This window comes from Peromyscus californicus, unplaced genomic scaffold, assembly GCF_007827085.1.
Source record: "Peromyscus californicus insignis strain IS unplaced genomic scaffold, ASM782708v3 Scaffold_4__1_contigs__length_199733344, whole genome shotgun sequence".
NCBI lineage: Eukaryota > Metazoa > Chordata > Mammalia > Rodentia > Cricetidae > Peromyscus > Peromyscus californicus.
Window position 1 is genome coordinate 55915071 of NW_026294562.1, and position 17012 is coordinate 55932082.

Below are 17012 nucleotides of genomic sequence, written 5' to 3' on the forward strand. Positions count from 1 at the left end.
GTTGGGCATTGGTTACATTGGGCCCTATACACAGACATGGCAAGGAGAGTGTTGGATTTTAGTTCAAAGACACTACCTCCTACACAACCCTAGGGGGCAGCACTACCCCTTGATAGTCGCCCATTCCTTGGAGCAGATTCACTTACTAGTTCTTAAGTAAAGCTGACAGAGCTCAAGAGTCAGAGAAATGACCCACCTAAAGTCACATAACCGGTAGGTGAGAGGTCTCATCAGCTTCCAGTCTAACTCAAGCTCTTTGCAGTCATTGCAGGCACTTGCAGGCACTGGGGGGTCACTCGGACAGACGCCACCCTGACTACTATAAGCGACAGCATGCTTGCCCTTAAGTAATCGGAGGCTGCTTTTCTATGCTGTTCGGCAAACGGCTGCACGAAGAAAACAGCAGCTCCTTGCTGCCCTCGTCTTCGCGTGTGTTGAGGAAACGGGGGCTTCAAATGTTTAAGAGTTGCTTCCAGGCCCATGGCCAGCCAGTGAAGCGCCTGTACCATTTTTCTGCACCCCTGGGTGGGTGGAACTACTTCTGCTCTGCCCGGAGCTTCTTCGCATGTAGCCTCCACTCTTTGCAAGAGCTTTGAAGTCTCCAAATAGCATCTCCAAACCCCAAATCCAGAGAGGAAGGGGATCCACATTGCTACATTCTTCTGTCTGCATGCTTGTTGCTAACCGCCAAACCCAGATCGGAGGGACACTAAACCCCGAAGAGGGCAGGGTCCCAGCTACATGTGTGTGGGGGCTCCTGATGTACAGGGATCCTTGTGTTTGGGGACACAAAGTGTCCCCTCTGTCTGCACCAGGCAGCAGCTACGTGGGTTACCGATACCCAAACCACTCCCCCCACCCTTCCCCCCTCGCCACTCCGCGGCTGGAACGTGGCCAGCGGACAAAAGGCCAAGGCTTCAGGGCCCTTCTAAGCAAGCACCACCCACAGCGCCCGGGGGCGGTGAGTTGATGAGGGAGGTGCTGTCCTCAGCTCGTATACTGGCTGGAACCGCCGCCCATCTGATCCCAGGGGCCTGACAATTGGTCGGCGGGGGCGGGGCTTGTGAAGTCCCAATGAATGGGGGGGGAGCCGGAAGCAGGAAGTGAGTTTGCGAACGGAGCAGCTGCAGCAGGTGAGGTGCCGGGCCCTGGTTTCGGGGTCACGGCGTGTCATCTTCAGGGGATCGGAGCGTGGCCAGGCTGTGCGCGCAAGATCGTCCTCTTTCTGTCCACCCTTCAGTGCCTCTTCCAAATCGCTCCCTGTTTTCGGGCCAAGGAGGATTTGCAGGCAGTAAAGAGTTAACACCCTTTTCCGAGCCCCGGCGACTGGGTAGTTGGGGCGGGGCGCGCGATTGGGGAGCACAGAGTCAGGGGCGGGGCGTAGAGAATGTGGTGTGTTGGGAATTCCCCGGGTCCCATCTGGGCTGCAAAGCTTTGGATAAGTTGCTTGTTTTCCAAATGTCAGTGTCTCTATCTGGAAAATGGGTTGTGACCTTGTACGGCTTCCCAGGCGTAGCAACAGAAGAAAGAAGGATAATGGAGGGCTGAAGAGAAGGGAGGAGACTGGGGCACATGCTGGGAAGGAAAAGCATACAAGAACATGAATACTTTTTCGATTTGCTTGTTTTTGACAGGGTTTCATGTACCCCAGACTGGCCTTGGACTCCAACCCAGGGCCTGGTTAGTGCTAGGCAAACACTCTACCAACTGAGTTACATCCCTGCCCTGGGAGTGGCCTCTTCTAATTTACATACCCAGCTGTTGAGCTTGGTGACATCTTCATACTCAGTTTTACAGGGAAAGTGAAGCGGCTGGCTTGGATTTTAGAACTCTCTGATGGAGCAGACTGGAGCAAGGGGGTGGATAGGAAGCCGACACCTGCCTTTGTCAGCAGGGATGGGCTGGAGGTGTTGAGTTCTGAACCAAGAGGCTAGGAAGTCTGAGAAGGTGGAGGTGATGGGAGTGGCCTGGCCTGGGAGTCTAGCAGTGAGGGTTTATTCTGCTGATTCCTCCTTTGTATGTTTAGAAAAAAAAGTCTTGGCATCTTTGAGCCTCAGTTTCCCTGTCTATAATATGAGGTAGTTGGAGTCAGACTTTAAGTCCAAGAGGCCACAGGCCCAAACTAAGTATTTGCATCTTTGGATTTCAGCATATCAGGTGAATGAATGCTACTGGATCACCCCCTCCTGGGCTTTTGGGTGGAAGAAGTTAGCTCATGAGAGTTCAGAGACGATGTGAAGATGGTGTGTTCTCTGAAATGACTGTGATGTGTCCTTGCAGGGCCCATGGCAGATACCCAGTACATCCTGCCCAATGACATCGGTGTGTCTAGCCTGGACTGCCGTGAGGCCTTCCGCCTGCTGTCCCCCACAGAGCGCCTCTATGCCCATCACCTGTCTAGGGCTGCTTGGTATGGAGGCCTGGCTGTGCTGCTCCAGACCTCCCCTGAAGCCCCCTACATCTATGCCCTGCTTAGCCGTCTCTTCCGTGCCCAGGACCCTGACCAGCTGCGCCAACATGCCCTGGCTGAGGGCCTTACCGAAGAAGAGTACCAGGTCAGTTCTCACAGGCCAGCCTGGTTTTCTGAGGGGCTTCTAGAAGGGTGTGAAGGACCAGGATCAGAGGGCACAGAGCTCTCTCTTCAGCTAGATAGAGGATTAGACTAAAGGTTGCTAGCTCAAATGCATGTATACATGCACACACACACACACACACACACACACACACACACACATACCCCTACCTGTAGCCTCAGACTTCTGATCTGTAGAATAGACACGTAGTCTCCCCTTAGTATTGTGGTGACCTGCTTAGAACAGTGCCCGCTTCAAGATACAGGGAGACAAGTCAGTCTTAGTGGTGCACACCATTAATTCCGGCACTCTAGAGGCTGAGGTGGGAAGATTGTTGTGAGTTTGAGGCGAGCCTAGCCTCCATTGTTCTCGGCAGTCTGCAGTAATTATACAAAGGAATTAGCAGCTGGTATTGAGAGGACAGAAAGGCAGCCTGGGTAGAAATCAGGAAGTTTGAGTTACTCTTCTGCATTGTGAGGAGCGTGGGTAGGATGTTCTACTTGTCCCCTAGTTCTTGTCTGTGGATGTATTGGCCAGATAACACACAAATTCTTAGTGCATTGCAGCAGTTCAGAAACATACAAAACACAAAAGTCACACATGCTCATTGTCTCTCCAGAGGTGGCCACTGTGGCTAGTTCTTTTCCATTCTCTGTCAGTGCATTGGATACTGACACTTGTATGTGCACAGTACATTATTTAACAAAGATTTATTTAATTTGTGTGTGTGTGTGTGTGTGTGTGTGTGTGTGTGTGTGTGAGAGAGAGAGAGAGAGAGAGAGAGAGAGAGAGAGAGACGGAGAGAGAGAGAGACGGAGAGAGAGAGAGAGAGAGAGAGAGAGAGGGAGAGAGAGAGAGAGAGAGAGAGAGTTTTAAATGCCTCAGAAGCAAGAGGCATTGGATCCACCTCACATGGATGCTGGGAACCGAACTCGGGTCCTCTGGGAGAGCTCTTAATTACTGAGTCATCCCTCTGGCCCCCAAACAGGGTCTCATACGGAACCGAAGCTTGTTGACTGACTATAAAGCTCCCAGGATAGCCTGTGTACACACCCACCTTCCCAGTGCTGAACTCACATGCGTGCACGGCCATGCCTGACATTTTTATGTGAGTGCTGGGTATTCAAACTCAGGTCCATCGTGTTCTCAGTGTTCTGTATACTGCCTCTTTTGCAGATCTCTGTGTCCTGGAGAACTTCCAGAGAGTATATATGCATCCGTGTCCTTTTATTGGCTGTGAAGCACTCCCCAGCAGTGTACACTGTAATCAGATTAGTTTTTGTTTTTTAACGTTGGACGTTTGAGACGGTTTCTACTTTTTCTTGCAGGCCGTGCCACATGCTCCTCCTTGTATAAGTGTGTGGGCAGGAACTGTTTGTGGAAGTAGAAATGCTGGGTTGAAGGCTCTGCACATTTATAATGAGCTGATTCTGTTAAATTATCTTCTAAGGCCACGTGTGGTGGACACCTTTAGTCTTAACACTGGGGAAGCAGAGGTAGGCAGGTCTCTGTGCGTTCAAGACCAGTCTGATCTACATATTGAACTCTAGACAAGCCAGGGCTACCTAGTGAGACCCTTTCTCCAAATAAAATGTTTTTGAAAAATGCTTCAACATGTCGTGTTCCCACCGGGAGTGTGTGGACTGGGCCCTGATTTTCTGTAAGGAAAAGGAAAGGCTCAGACTGAGCCAAGGTTATTGTTTTTTCACCTCTTTTGAACTGTGGCTAATGCTTCCTGTCTTTGGGCCAGCTTGACTTGTTTAAAAGAGCAGATCTCTGCGGAAATGCCTGTCAGTGGGAAGTACTACCCAAGTGTCAACTATTTTCAATGGGATTCTTTTGCTCAAAAGTAGCAGAAGCTCAATACAAAGTGACTCAAAGAAAGCATTATACGGGCTGGAGAGATGGCTCAGAGGTTAAGAGCACTGACTGCTCTTCCAGAGGTCCTGAGTTCAATTCCCAGCACCCACATGGTGGCTCACAACCATCTGCAATGAGATCTGGCACCCTCTTCTGTGTACATAATAAATACATAAATTTAAAATAAATAAATTAAAAAAAAAAAGAAAGCATTATAGCTGGGTGGTGGTGGCACACGTCTATCTCTGCACTTGGGAGGCAGAGGTAGGCGGGTCTCTTAGTTCGAGGCCAGCCTGGTCTACAGAGTGAGTTCCAGAACAGCCAGGGCTACCTAATGAGACCCTGTCTCAAAAAAAAAAAAAAAGGCAAAAGAATTATTAGCTCACATAAGTGTAAGGTCCAGGCTAGAAGAGGCTTCAGGTGCCCTTGGATTCAGTTGTTCAGTGCTATTGAGATGGGATCTTCATCTCTCAGCGTTCTCTAACCATTCTGGTAATAGAACATGGTGATGTTAGCCAGCTTGACTGTTTTATTTAGTTCAGCCTATAGCAAGAGAAGGTGATTCTCTCACTGGCCTAGCAGCTTGCATGCCTACCCTTGGAGCTGTGGGAAGCAGGTTCCTGCTCTCTCCACCCTAGGTGTATTTGCTAGCTGCTGAAACCAGTTTGTCTACATAGTGGGGTCAGGGTGAATTTGATCTGTGACAACAAATTGGGCCAGACTGGGGCCTCCTAGGATCAGGGTTCTGCCCAGAGATTGCCCAGCCTCTTCCACACTGGTATGCCCTGGTGTTCTGGTCTCAGGCTGACATTTTCCTGAAGTCGAAAGGGCGGTGCTTCTCAGGTGTTTGATACTATGTGGCCTCCATTCCCCAGGCATTCCTGGTCTATGCTGCAGGGGTCTACGCCAACATGGGCAACTATAAGTCCTTCGGTGACACCAAGTTTGTTCCTAACCTGCCCAAGGTGAGTTGGGGAGAGTGGCCAGGAGGCGGAGGTGGGCTGTGGTTGGAGAATGTAGAAGGGACCTTGGTTGGAGTCAAAGGTGCAGACTTAAGCCCTATCCCTGTCAGTGGGACACTGTGACCGTGGGTGCCACTCAGCATCCCCAAGGGCTGCAGACACACACATAAAGGAAGAGTACAACCCTTTCAGACTGCTGATCTGAGAGTCGGTCAAGGACGGGTTGTGTAAATGTGAACTGTTAGATGCCTGCTGGTCACCCCTGGGAATAGGCAGCGCCCATGCACTACTATTTCTCAGATGTTAACACCTGTACAAGTGGCCTGGTGATGTTCATGCAGTGTCTGATTGAGCAGGTCCGTGGTAGCCTGAGACTCTGCTCTTCTCAGTTTTTGCTGATGCTGCTGTTCTCTGGGCTATACTATGAGGTCTTAGGTTCAAGTGGAAGGAGGTACTGGATGTTTGAAGGGCATGTGGGCAGGCCAGTGACTTCCTTTTTCCTTGCAGGAAAAGCTCGAACGTGTGATCCTGGGAAGTAAGGCTGCCCAGCAGCAGCCAGAAGTCAGGGACCTCTGGCAGACCTGTGGGGAGCTTATGTTCTCTCTGGAGCCAAAGCTTCGACACCTAGGGCTGGGCAATGAGGTGAGTCCCACCATGCAAGAGCTTGGTAGACTGGAGGGCATCCTTGAGACTGCTTGGTATGATGGGAAGCAGGGGCTCTTCCTCTCTCTAGCTAAAGCCACTTGGTATCACAGGCCTGCTTGTCATCTGTAAAATGGGAAGGGAACTGGATGGAATGATTCTAGAATGTTTTTCCAGGTCTTACCTGCCTTCTGGATGTGGGTGCACGAAGAAGGAAGGAAAGAAGAACTAGGTGGAGAAGGGAGTCTAGGAGGGAAGGATGTAGGGGGCTCAAGGGTCCCTGCCTCTAGGGACTGCTTGGGCTGCATGGGCAGAGGGGTGGGGCCAAGCTGGAGGAAAGACTGAGTTAGGCATGGTGGCACAAACCTGTAATCCCAGCTCAGGAGGCTGAGTCAGGATGGTTGTGTGAGACCAGTGTGGGCTGCATAGTGAGACCCTGTCTCACAGGAGAAAAAACATAAGAAATGTCCAAGATGATAATCTGTTTTACAACTCTTCCCCCTGGAAGTAGATGGCCAGGGTGGAGGTGCTGGGAGGAGGTGCAGCGAGCCTAGGAAGGGAGCCATCCGCTGCCGGATGGGGTCCCCCGATCCCTCAGTAACTGCACTCACACCCCTTTCTCACTGTCTCTTCCCCAACAGGGAGTCACCACCTATTTCTCTGGGAATTGTACCATGGAGGATGCTAAGCTGGCCCAGGACTTTCTGGACTCTCAGGTTTGGGAATGGGCGATTTGGGACACTAGTTTGGGGCTCCTTGTCCCTGTCCCTTCACCATGGGCACCTGTTCTTGGGTCCCAGCTTGAACTCAAAAGACATGTGGGCACCTTGGGTCCTTGAGGTAGAAAAGACTTAAGGAATCTTTGTGCGTGAGGTAAGGCTGTGCCAGTCAGGGAGACAAAGAAGTTACATGTGTGCCAGGATGCATTCACCCCTGCCATTCCCACACTTCCAAGATGGGGCTCCTGGGGGCCTGTGTTCCTCAGCCACTTGCCAACTGTGCGGCTGTTTCCCAAGTCCATCTCACACAGCTAAGAGCTAGCCGGGGTGCCTCTGTGCCTCACACGGTCAAACTGATGCTTAGTAAAAGTTACCGCTCACAGGGATGGTGAGTGGTTCAGTGGGTGAAGGTGCTGGCCAGTAAGCCAACGACATGAGTTTGATCTCTGGGAGCTACATAGTCCCTAAATTATTCTGAGACCTTCACACAAGCACTGTGGCACATGTGTGGACCATATGTATATATAATATGTATAATTTTTTAATTAAAAAATCTGTTTATTATATTTTGTATGTGTGTGTGCGTCTGAATGTGTGTAATGTGTGCCGCCACCTTTATTTCAGGAGCCCTTGGCTATCCTAGGGCTGGACTTGGAGATGGTTGTGAGCCAAGCCACCATGTAGGTGCTGGGAACCAAACCTGGGTCTTCTGCAAAAGCAATGCATAAGCTCCTGTAACTCCTGAGCCATCTCTCAGCCCCAGTGTATTAGTTTAGTTTAGTTTAATTTAGTTTTAGTGTAGTGTTTTGAGGCAGGGTCTCACTCAGTAGACCAGACTGGCCTTGAACACACAGTGATCTGCCTGCTTCTGCCTCCTGGGATTAAAGGCGTGCACTGCTCAGTATTTTTTTTTTTTTTTTTAAGTTAGCATTTAGTGTGTGGAGCAGTGCATGACAGCCATCCCTGGCTGGCCTGCCTGTCCTCTCCTGGTAGGCTTGGGAAGGTTCCTCAGGGAAGCCCCGGCCTCCTTTGCCTCACTGCTGTCCATGGGATGGCCACTCCTCCACCCTCCCCAGTCTCCCTGATCTCCCTATCCCTTAAACCCTGCTCTGGTCTTTTCCAGAACCTCAGTGCATACAACACACGGCTCTTCAAGGTGGTCGACCCGGAAGGGAAGTCCCACTATGAAGTGCGACTGGCCTCAGTGCTCAACACAGGTGCGCTCGGGCCCCAGTGTGATGTCAGCCACCTAACACAGGTGGCTCAGGGCAGCAGCCCGGCTCCTCCAGCAGAAAGAGTCCTTGGGTCCCGGTTGTCTCTTCATACAGCAAAAGAGTGGCTCTCGACTCGTTTTGGCGTGCGTGATGGACAAGGGACAGGGCTCTGATGGGCTCTACCTGGTCTCAAGCCCACCCCAGAGCGAGGTCAGCATCTCCTCAGAAACTCAGACAGGGTGAGGCAGCAGTGGGGCCTGTTACAGAGCAAGGAGAGTGAATACATTTAGGCCCCTCTGTTGCCCTTTGCTAGCTGTTTTTTGCCCGTCCACATCCCCAGCCAGTCCCCAGCCTCCAGCCACATTCTCCAGCTCCTGATTTGTACATCTTGTTACCAAGGCTTCATACAATTTGTTGCCCACTTCCTGCTCAGAACAACTTCTAGCCTAGTTCATCTTTACCCAGCCAACTCCTCTCCATCTCATGGCTGGATGTGGATGGCACTTTTTTAGGGACCTTTCCCAGCTCTCCCAGTAGTTTCCTATTTGATCTTCTGTGTCTTGACGACAGGCCCTCTGCTAGAATGGACCATTTGTTTCTGTCATTGTCTTTCCCAGTGCCTAGTGCTTGATAGTACTCAGGTACTCAGTGTGGGGGTGTGGGGTATATAGTGAATAGACATACCATAGGCACTCCAGATAGAGGTAACGTATGAGCCACTGCAGGGTGATGGAAAAGCTTAGGGGATAGCACGAAGTCTGTTTTGACTAAAAAAAAAGGACACATCAGCTAGAGAGATGGCCCAGTGGTTCAGAGTTCTCCCTGCTCTTCTAGAGAACCTGTGCTTGGTTCCAAGCACCCACATCAGGCCAGCCGTAACTCCAGTGTCAGAGCACCCAACACTCTCTTCTGGCTTTCCTAGGTACCAGGCGTGAATGTGGTGCACAGATTATATATATATATATATATATATATATATATATATATATATATATATATATATATATATATATATATGCAAGCATTCACCATATACACAAAATAACGACAAATAAATCTTTAAAAAGAAAGCAAAGGGACACAGGTCTGGGAAACAGAAGGGGATCACGCTGGTGTAGAAACTGGAACATACCAACCACACAGGTCGCAGGGTAGAACAGCGGCCAAGACTGGCTTTGGGACTGGGAATGTGGATCGTGGGAAGAGCACTGGCCTAGCGTGCTCCAGGCCCGGGATTCTGTTCCAAGTACCGAAAACTTGCCTTTTCCAGCTTCTAGAAGACTATGTCTGTGTTCCTTGGCTAGTGGTCCCTTCCTTGTATACAAGTTCCTGTCGTTATCAGCTCCTGTTCCCAGTTACACTCAGCTCTCATAGTTTTTGAGATGTGGCTCTTTTTTTAATTCATTTTTTTCAAAGGTTTATTTCTTCCTATTTTTTCTTTATGTGTATAGTGTGTGTGCCTGTGTGAGTTTCTGTGCACCGTGTACGTGCAGGTACTCGAGGAGGCCAGGAGAGGGTGTCAGATCCTGTGGTACTGGAGTTACAGATGACCATAATACACCTGATATGGATGTTGGAACTGAACGTGGATCTTCCACAAGAGCAATATATACTCTTTTTTGTTTTTTGTTTTTTTTTTTTTTCAAGACAGGGTTTCTCCGTGTAGCCTTGGCTGTCCTAGAACTTGCTTTGTAGACCAGGCTGGCCTTCAACTAAGAGATCTGCCTGCCTCTGCCTCCTGAGTGATGGGATTAAAGGTGTGTGCCACCACTGTCCTGCAAGAGCAATATGTATTCTTTTTTTTTTTTTTTTTTTTTTGGTTTTTTGAGACAGAATTTCTCTGTGTAGCTTTGTACCTTTCCTGGAACTCACTCTGTAGCCCAGGCTGGCTTTGAACTCACAAAGATCGGCCTGCCTCTACCTCCCAAGTGTTGAGATTAAAGGCATGCACCACCACCGCCTGGCTTGCAATATGTACTCGTAACCACTGAGCCATCTCCCTAGTCCCGTTATTATTTCTTAGGACAGAGTCTAACTTTGTAGTTCAGGCTAGTCTGATGGGAATACAGGTATACACTACTGTGCCCGTCATAACTCTTGGTGTGTGTATGTACGGAGTATTGGGGTTTTGTGGGGGTTATTTTTTGTTTTCTTGAGATAGGGTCTTCTGTAGTCTTTAAGGATAGCCTAGACTCACAGCGGACCTGAGAGGCCCTTCAGCTCCTCATCTTCCCATGTCTACTTCCAGCTGACGGTGGTGCAGGTGTGCAGTACACACCCCGCTGCTTTGCTGTTTCTTCTCCTTTTAACATTCAGCGTGTGCACACGTGTCCTGGAATAGAAGTCTGAGGACGATCCACAAAGGTTGACTCTGTCCTCTCACCATGCGGAGGACAAACTAGGGATTAAACTCGGGTCATCAGGCTTGATGGTTGGAACCTGTACCCTCTGAGCCATGTCTCCAGGCCCTGTGCTTTTTGAGACAAGGTCTCACTCTAGCTCAGGCTGGTCTCAAACTCAGTGTGATCCTCCTGCCTCCACTTCCCAAACAGGAGGATTACATATGTGCACCTTGCCTAGTTTATGCAGTACTAGGTATCAAACCTGGGGCTTTGTGCATGCTACGCAAGCTCTCTGTCAACTGAGCCACATCCCTACCCCCTAGTGTATGCATGCGTGTTTGAAGAAGAGAAGTTATCCTAATTTCTGTCGGCAGTGGGGAGCCTTTGAAGTTCTTAGTGGGCCAGAGTGAAGAGCCTGCTGGGCTGGCCTGGCCTGGCCTTTTCCCTGAGTGTTTCTTCATTCCTTAGACCCTGCTCTCGATTCTGAATTGACTTCCAAGCTAAAGAGCTATGAATTCCAGGGGAGCCATTTCCAAGTCACCCGGGGGGACTATGCTCCCATCCTCCAGAAGGTGGTAGAACACTTGGAGAAAGCCAAGGTAGGTCTGGCTGGAACCTGGTGGCGGGGGGCGGGGGGGGGGGGCACTTACAGCCCTTCTGGGCAGCAAAGGTGGATGGTCCAAGGCTGACCAGAGCTCTTCTACCCCTAGGCGTATGCAGCCAACAGCCACCAGGAGCAGATGCTGGCCCAGTACATGGAGAGCTTCACCCAGGGCTCCATTGAGGCCCATAAGAGGGGCTCTCGCTTCTGGATTCAGGACAAAGGCCCCATTGTAGAGAGGTGAGGGGCCAGCCTTTGCTCCCCTTCCATGCCTTCTGCCAGATCTCCTCCATCTCTCCCCTTCTCTCCTCTAGTTACATTGGTTTCATTGAGAGCTACCGTGATCCCTTTGGCTCCCGAGGAGAGTTTGAAGGTAACTTCTCGTGGAGGGGAAGGTTGGGTGGAACTCCCTTTTGTACAGGTCCAAGTTCACACTCCCATTCTCCCTCGAGGGTTCTGTCCTTCCTCCTAGAGTAAACAGCAGCCCTGGGGCAGCGGACTTGTGACATCCAGGCCTTGTGTAGCACAAAGTTAACCCACATTGTCTCATTGAGCCATCACATGAGGCTTTTACCATAGTGGTGGCCGAGTCCAGGTACCCTGACTGAGCCATTTGGCTGTTTGGCCTTTTATGCCTGACTTGGCAAGGCTCTAGGTGGACAGATAGACAAACTTGATTTCTTTTTTTTTTTTTTTTTTTTTTTTCGAGACAGGGTTTCTCTGTGTAGCTTTGCGCCTTTCCTGGAACTCACTTGGTAGTCCAGGCTGGCCTCGAACTCACAGAGATCCGCCTGGCTCTGCCTCCCGAGTGCTGGGATTAAAGGCGTGCGCCACCACAGCCCGGCGACAAACTTGATTTCTTACTCTGGATTTGCCCGTCTGTTCTGTGATGCCAAGTAGTCAGACCTCTGGGCAGCATGGAGTCTTGTGTGTAGTGATGCGCTCACCAGCCAGGAGGGGATGTGCCTCTCCCTGGAGACTGATGCAGCCGCCATCCCCAGCTGACGGCAGACTGCCTCGGTCCCCGTCCCACCTTGCCGGAGGATTCAGACGGGTCTCTGCCTGCTCTCCTTCTCCTCATTCTGTGTAGAGAGGCTGAATGTTGAGTTGCTAAGCCAGGGATTAGCTTGGCAGTAGAGAGGAAAATGCCGGGGAACATAGGCGGCTCAGACCTGAGTTCATGGGAACATGAAGGAATTCACATGCCTGCAGCTTTCCTGCCTGGGACCTGGGACCTGAGACCTTGCAGTCCCCAGCAGCCAGCATAGTGCTGCTGCACACAGCAGTGTTCACTGTACATGCGATGGCTGGAGGAACTGGGTAGGGTGCAGTGGGATCCCAGGATGCTGCCAAACCATAGCCCCACCTCCTGGCAGGTTTCGTGGCCATGGTGAACAAAGCCATGAGTGCCAAGTTTGAGCGGCTGGTGGCAAGTGCTGAGCAGCTGCTGAAGGAGTTGCCCTGGCCTCCGGCCTTTGAGAAGGACAAATTCCTCACCCCTGACTTCACCTCCCTGGACGTCCTCACCTTTGCTGGCTCCGGCATCCCTGCGGGCATCAACATCCCCAACTGTGAGCTCCCTCCCTACCCTCCCAGTTCCAGGAAGTCCCCATATATTCCTCCCCTCCACACACATTTCTCCCCACAAACTGCCCTTTGCCGCTCACCCTTCTCTCTCTCCCCCTGACCTCTGCTCTTCCCTGTGTCAGCTTTCTTCCTTATCTTCTAGATGATGACCTGAGACAGACTGAAGGCTTTAAGAATGTGTCTCTCGGCAATGTGTTGGCTGTGGCCTATGCCACGAAGCGGGAGAAACTCACGTTCTTGGAGGAAGAGGACAAGGTAAGCACTGGCTGGCTGAGGCTTGGGGCTAGGCTACCTGGACCAGCACTGTGGCAAGGTCAGAGTCCAGCTTTGGTCTGGCCTAGCCGCTCTCCTGCCGTTGACCCTTTGTCCCTGAGGGGCTTTCATCTCCTCACAGGGTGCACCGTGGAGGCAGGTCCTCCCCCTGGGTCACTGTGAGTTTGAGTTGGGTCTCTCCTCGTGTGTGGAATGGAGTTAGCTTGGCTTCCAGAAAGCACATTCCCCACATGGGCCTCAGCCTTGCTGAGAGGCCTGGTGTACTATGTGCCCACGGTGAAATGGTGACCAGTGGGGTCTGCGTTTGTCTTGGTAGGACCTGTATATCCGCTGGAAGGGGCCGTCCTTTGACGTACAGGTGGGGTTACACGAGCTGTTGGGCCATGGCAGCGGCAAGCTCTTCGTGCAGGTAAGAAGGGCCAGCAGGGACCTTTTGACCTGTTGCACGCACAGGGAAGCTGTTCATTTCCAGGGCAGTACAGCTCCCTTCAGGATCTGGAAAAGTACAGGATTCAGGCGCAGAGACGTGTCACAGCCTTGGCAAGGCAGCGGCAGAGACTGCCCCCCCCCCCCCCCCCCCCCCCCCGTCTCTGTCTGGGGGCCACCTGAGTCATACCTTTAAGGGGAGCTTCCCCGGCCGGAGCCCAGCAGTCCCTCTTGGTCAGCAGTCACCCACCACTAAAGAGAGCCCTCTTTACCTATTCAGTCATCTGGGCTCCTGGAGCAATTCGGGGGAGGGGGCTCAAGCCAAGTGTTTTCTACTTAAGGGACTGTCTCCCCGGAGCACTTTCCTTTCCCTACTGGTCACAGTGCCTAGAGCCCTTGGCTTTCACTTGGGGAACATGGAAAGGGCTGACAGTCTTCCCAGCAGGCTAAGGAAGCTCGTGGGCTCGCAGTGTGGAGCCACATAGCTGAACTATCCCGAGGAGGTTAAGGACTACCAGCGAGAATGGTGTTCTGGGTTGGGCCTGCTCCCATGGCTGGGACTGCCTCTCTAGTTGAGGGAGGGCTGGACCTGGACCTGGTAAGTCAAGAGAATCTGGGAAGCAGCTGAAGAGATAGCAGCCCAGCATGGTGTCTCATCCAGTCTCTATTCAGGCCATGGTCTTAAATACTTTTCTTCTGGCCGGGCCTCAGTAGACCCATCTGTACAATGGAATTTCTGACACCATCACATGAACTATTGTGAAGATAAAAGAGGAGGTGAGGCGTAAGCCCTGCACAGTAGGGTTTTAGCAAACATGTGTGAGTGTTAGGAGGCAGGTTATGCAGCCCGATTCCGTTTGGGGGCTCTTGGTCTCTGAGCCTCAGTTTTCCCACCTGTGATGTGGTGAGGGTGGAGCCTTTCTCCAGGCGGTGGCTGTGAGGAATGAATGTGTGATACATGAAAGATTCCTGGCATGTGGCGGGCGTGTGGGGTGTGTGTGGGGGGGTCATGCTGGCAGCATGAGTGTTGGGGCCATGACACATGGAGAGAGGCAAGCTCTTTGGCCTGCCCATCGGGGTTCTCCCACACAGTCCAGGTAGTCTGGGTTCAAAATTTCAGGTGGTCCCTCCCTTGTCTGGACCCATTTCCCTCTCTGTACAGTGAAGTGAGTGGGTGGTTCCTCTTCTGCTGAGGGATCTGAGGAGGTGGTTGGCATCACAGAGCTCTGAGGGTTGCAGGCATTAGTGTAACGGTGTACTCATGGTTCCTGCCTGACTGATCCCTTTCCTTGTCTTTCTGAGCCACTTAGATTCTGCCCAGGGACACTGTCCCCTAGCCTACCCCAACATTCATGACCCTTCTTCTACAGGATGAGAAAGGTGCATTCAACTTTGACCAGGATACAGTGACCAACCCAGAGACTGGGGAGCAGGTGAGCAGAGCATCCATGGAGCCAGGCTGCTGGGATGGGGGACACAGGCGGGGGCCTGATTCCTGGGTCCTGGGTCATCCTTCTAGATTCAGAGCTGGTACCGGAGTGGAGAGACATGGGATAGCAAATTCAGCACCATTGCCTCCAGCTACGAAGAGTGCCGGGCCGAGAGTGTGGGCCTCTACCTCTGCCTCAACCCCCAAGTGCTGGAGTAGGAACAGTGGGCTGGAGGGGTGGTGGCCGAGTCCCTACACTGGGCAGCTCTGAGGGTGCTGGAGCGTAGGGCTAATTGGATCATCCCTGTCTCCCCTCCACCAGGATCTTTGGCTTTGAGGGAGCTGATGCAGAAGATGTCATCTACGTAAACTGGCTCAACATGGTTCGGGCTGGGCTGTTGGCTTTGGAGTTCTACACTCCAGAGGCGGCCAACTGGCGACAGGTGAGATGGGAGGAGCCACCTTCAGGATAGAGAGGGAGCTTGCACGTGGCCACTGTGAGGATTCTGGGGGCAGGGATGGGACAGGTGCACTTCCTAAGGCAGAAACTCCAACCCCAGACTCTACTGTTGGTGGGACAACCCCACCCATTGCATTTCTGCTAGAAAAAAAGTCAGGGTCCAAATTCATGCACTTCCTTCTTAGCCATTTGGGGGGGAGGTTGTTTTGTTTTTTGGTTTGTTTTTTTGTTGTTGTTGTTGTTTGGTTGTTTTGTGTTTTTCAAGACAGGGTTTCCCTGTGTAGCCCTGGCTGTCCTGGAACTCTCTCTGTAGGGCAGACTGGCCTTGAACTCAGAGATCCACCTGCCTCTGCCTCCAGAGTGCTGGGATTAAAAGCATGTGCCACTACACCTGACCAACATGTAGTTTGAAACTATGGTAATCAACAGTGATTTAATTTTTTTTTTAATTTATTATTTGTGTGTGTAGAGTTAGTTCTCTCCTTCCAGTTTATGAGTCCTGGGAGTCAAACTCAAGTTGTCAGGCCCATACAGCAAGTGCATACTCATCAAGCTGTCAGGCCCGTACGGCAAGTGCGTACTCATCAAGCCAGTTTGCTGCCCCCCCCCCTTTTTTTTTTAAGCAAAATCAAGTAAATACAGTTTGAGGAGGCAGTACATGTCATCAAAGGGTCTGCACTATAAGACCTTGCAGCTACTGGGGGAATCGGAGACAGGAGTTTTACCTGAACTCAGAAGTTCCTGAGAAGCCTGGGCAACATAGCAAGACGCCATCACAAAAGAGAAAAGAGAGCTGGAGAGAGGGCTCGGTGATTAAGGGCACTGGCTGCTCTTTCAGAGGGCCCAGGTTCAATTCCCAGCACTCACTTGACAGCTAAGAATTGCCTATAACTCCAGTTCCAAGGAATCCAACCTTTTTCCTGGATTCCACAGACACTGCATATATGTGGTACACATACATGTAAGCAGAACACCTATGTATGTAAAATAAAAATCAAACAAGTTTTTGAAAAACTAAAGAGAGAAAGACAAAGAAAATCATGTGTGTGTGCATACATACACAGATAAAAGGAAATACATTTTAGAGTCTGGACTGAGGTCTGACCCTGACTGTCCCTTCAGCCACTGTGTGACTTTGGCCAGTCACTTCTTCACTTCTGGGCCTCAGTGTTTTGTCATATGTAAAAGAGGGGATAATGATGCCTGCTTGGTTCCATTGCTGAACATGAAGAAGACTAGGAAGGAGCCGGCCGATAGTGGTTTAATCCCAGCATTAGGGAGGCAGAGGCAGGAGGATCTCTGTGAGTTCAAAGACAGCCTGGTGTACAGATCAAGGACAGCCAAGGCTACACAGGGAAACCGTCTCGAACAAAACAAAAACAAAAGAGATTGGGAAAGAGAGTCCTCAGGGTCTTGATAGTGAGGGGACCCCAGGAGTCGCTGCTGTCTGGAGCATCAAGAGCTGTGGCACGTGATGAGGGGTGTAGATAGAGCACCAGACCCTGCTTACACAGCCTGCCCCAGTGAACAGGCTGGGGAGAAGGAAGGAAGGATTGGGGGAGGGGAGCAGAAGGAGGGAGTAAATGGACGGTGACAGCTGACAGCATGGCGAACACGCTAACAAGCTTTGCCTCAGGCACTGAGTAGGCTACACATGACCTCTTTCCCTGGCCTTGATAGGCCCACATGCAGGCCCGGTTTGTGATCCTGAGGGTTTTGCTGGAGGCTGGCGAAGGACTCGTTACCGTCACTCCTACCACAGGCTCTGATGGGCGCCCAGATGCCCGTGTCCACTTGGACCGCAGCAAGATCCGGTCAGTGGGCAGACCTGCCTTGGAGCGGTTCCTACGCAGACTCCAGGTAAGTGGAAGTCTCACCTTGACCCCCTCCAGCCTCTTCTCTGGCCCTCCCTCATTCCCTCATT

The 17012-nt window shown here is 51.4% G+C and overlaps 1 protein-coding gene across 4 annotated transcripts in view; it reads left to right on the top strand.

Moving 5' to 3' along the window:
* Positions 1 to 17012, top strand: part of Dpp3 (dipeptidyl peptidase 3) — a 30372-nt gene that overhangs the window by 4955 nt on the left and 8405 nt on the right. The window contains exons 1-16 of one of the 4 annotated variants that reach the window (XM_052714431.1): positions 1058 to 1133; positions 2281 to 2555; positions 5309 to 5398; positions 5903 to 6037; positions 6679 to 6753; positions 7880 to 7973; positions 10781 to 10911; positions 11023 to 11153; positions 11228 to 11286; positions 12290 to 12484; positions 12643 to 12755; positions 13090 to 13182; positions 14570 to 14632; positions 14719 to 14843; positions 14951 to 15071; positions 16769 to 16948. In XM_052714431.1, the coding sequence (XP_052570391.1) occupies positions 1079 to 1133; positions 2281 to 2555; positions 5309 to 5398; positions 5903 to 6037; positions 6679 to 6753; positions 7880 to 7973; positions 10781 to 10911; positions 11023 to 11153; positions 11228 to 11286; positions 12290 to 12484; positions 12643 to 12755; positions 13090 to 13182; positions 14570 to 14632; positions 14719 to 14843; positions 14951 to 15071; positions 16769 to 16948 (1935 nt within the window). In that variant the 5' untranslated portion in view covers positions 1058 to 1078. The other 3 variants (XM_052714433.1, XM_052714434.1, XM_052714432.1) reach the window with 3 other exon arrangements.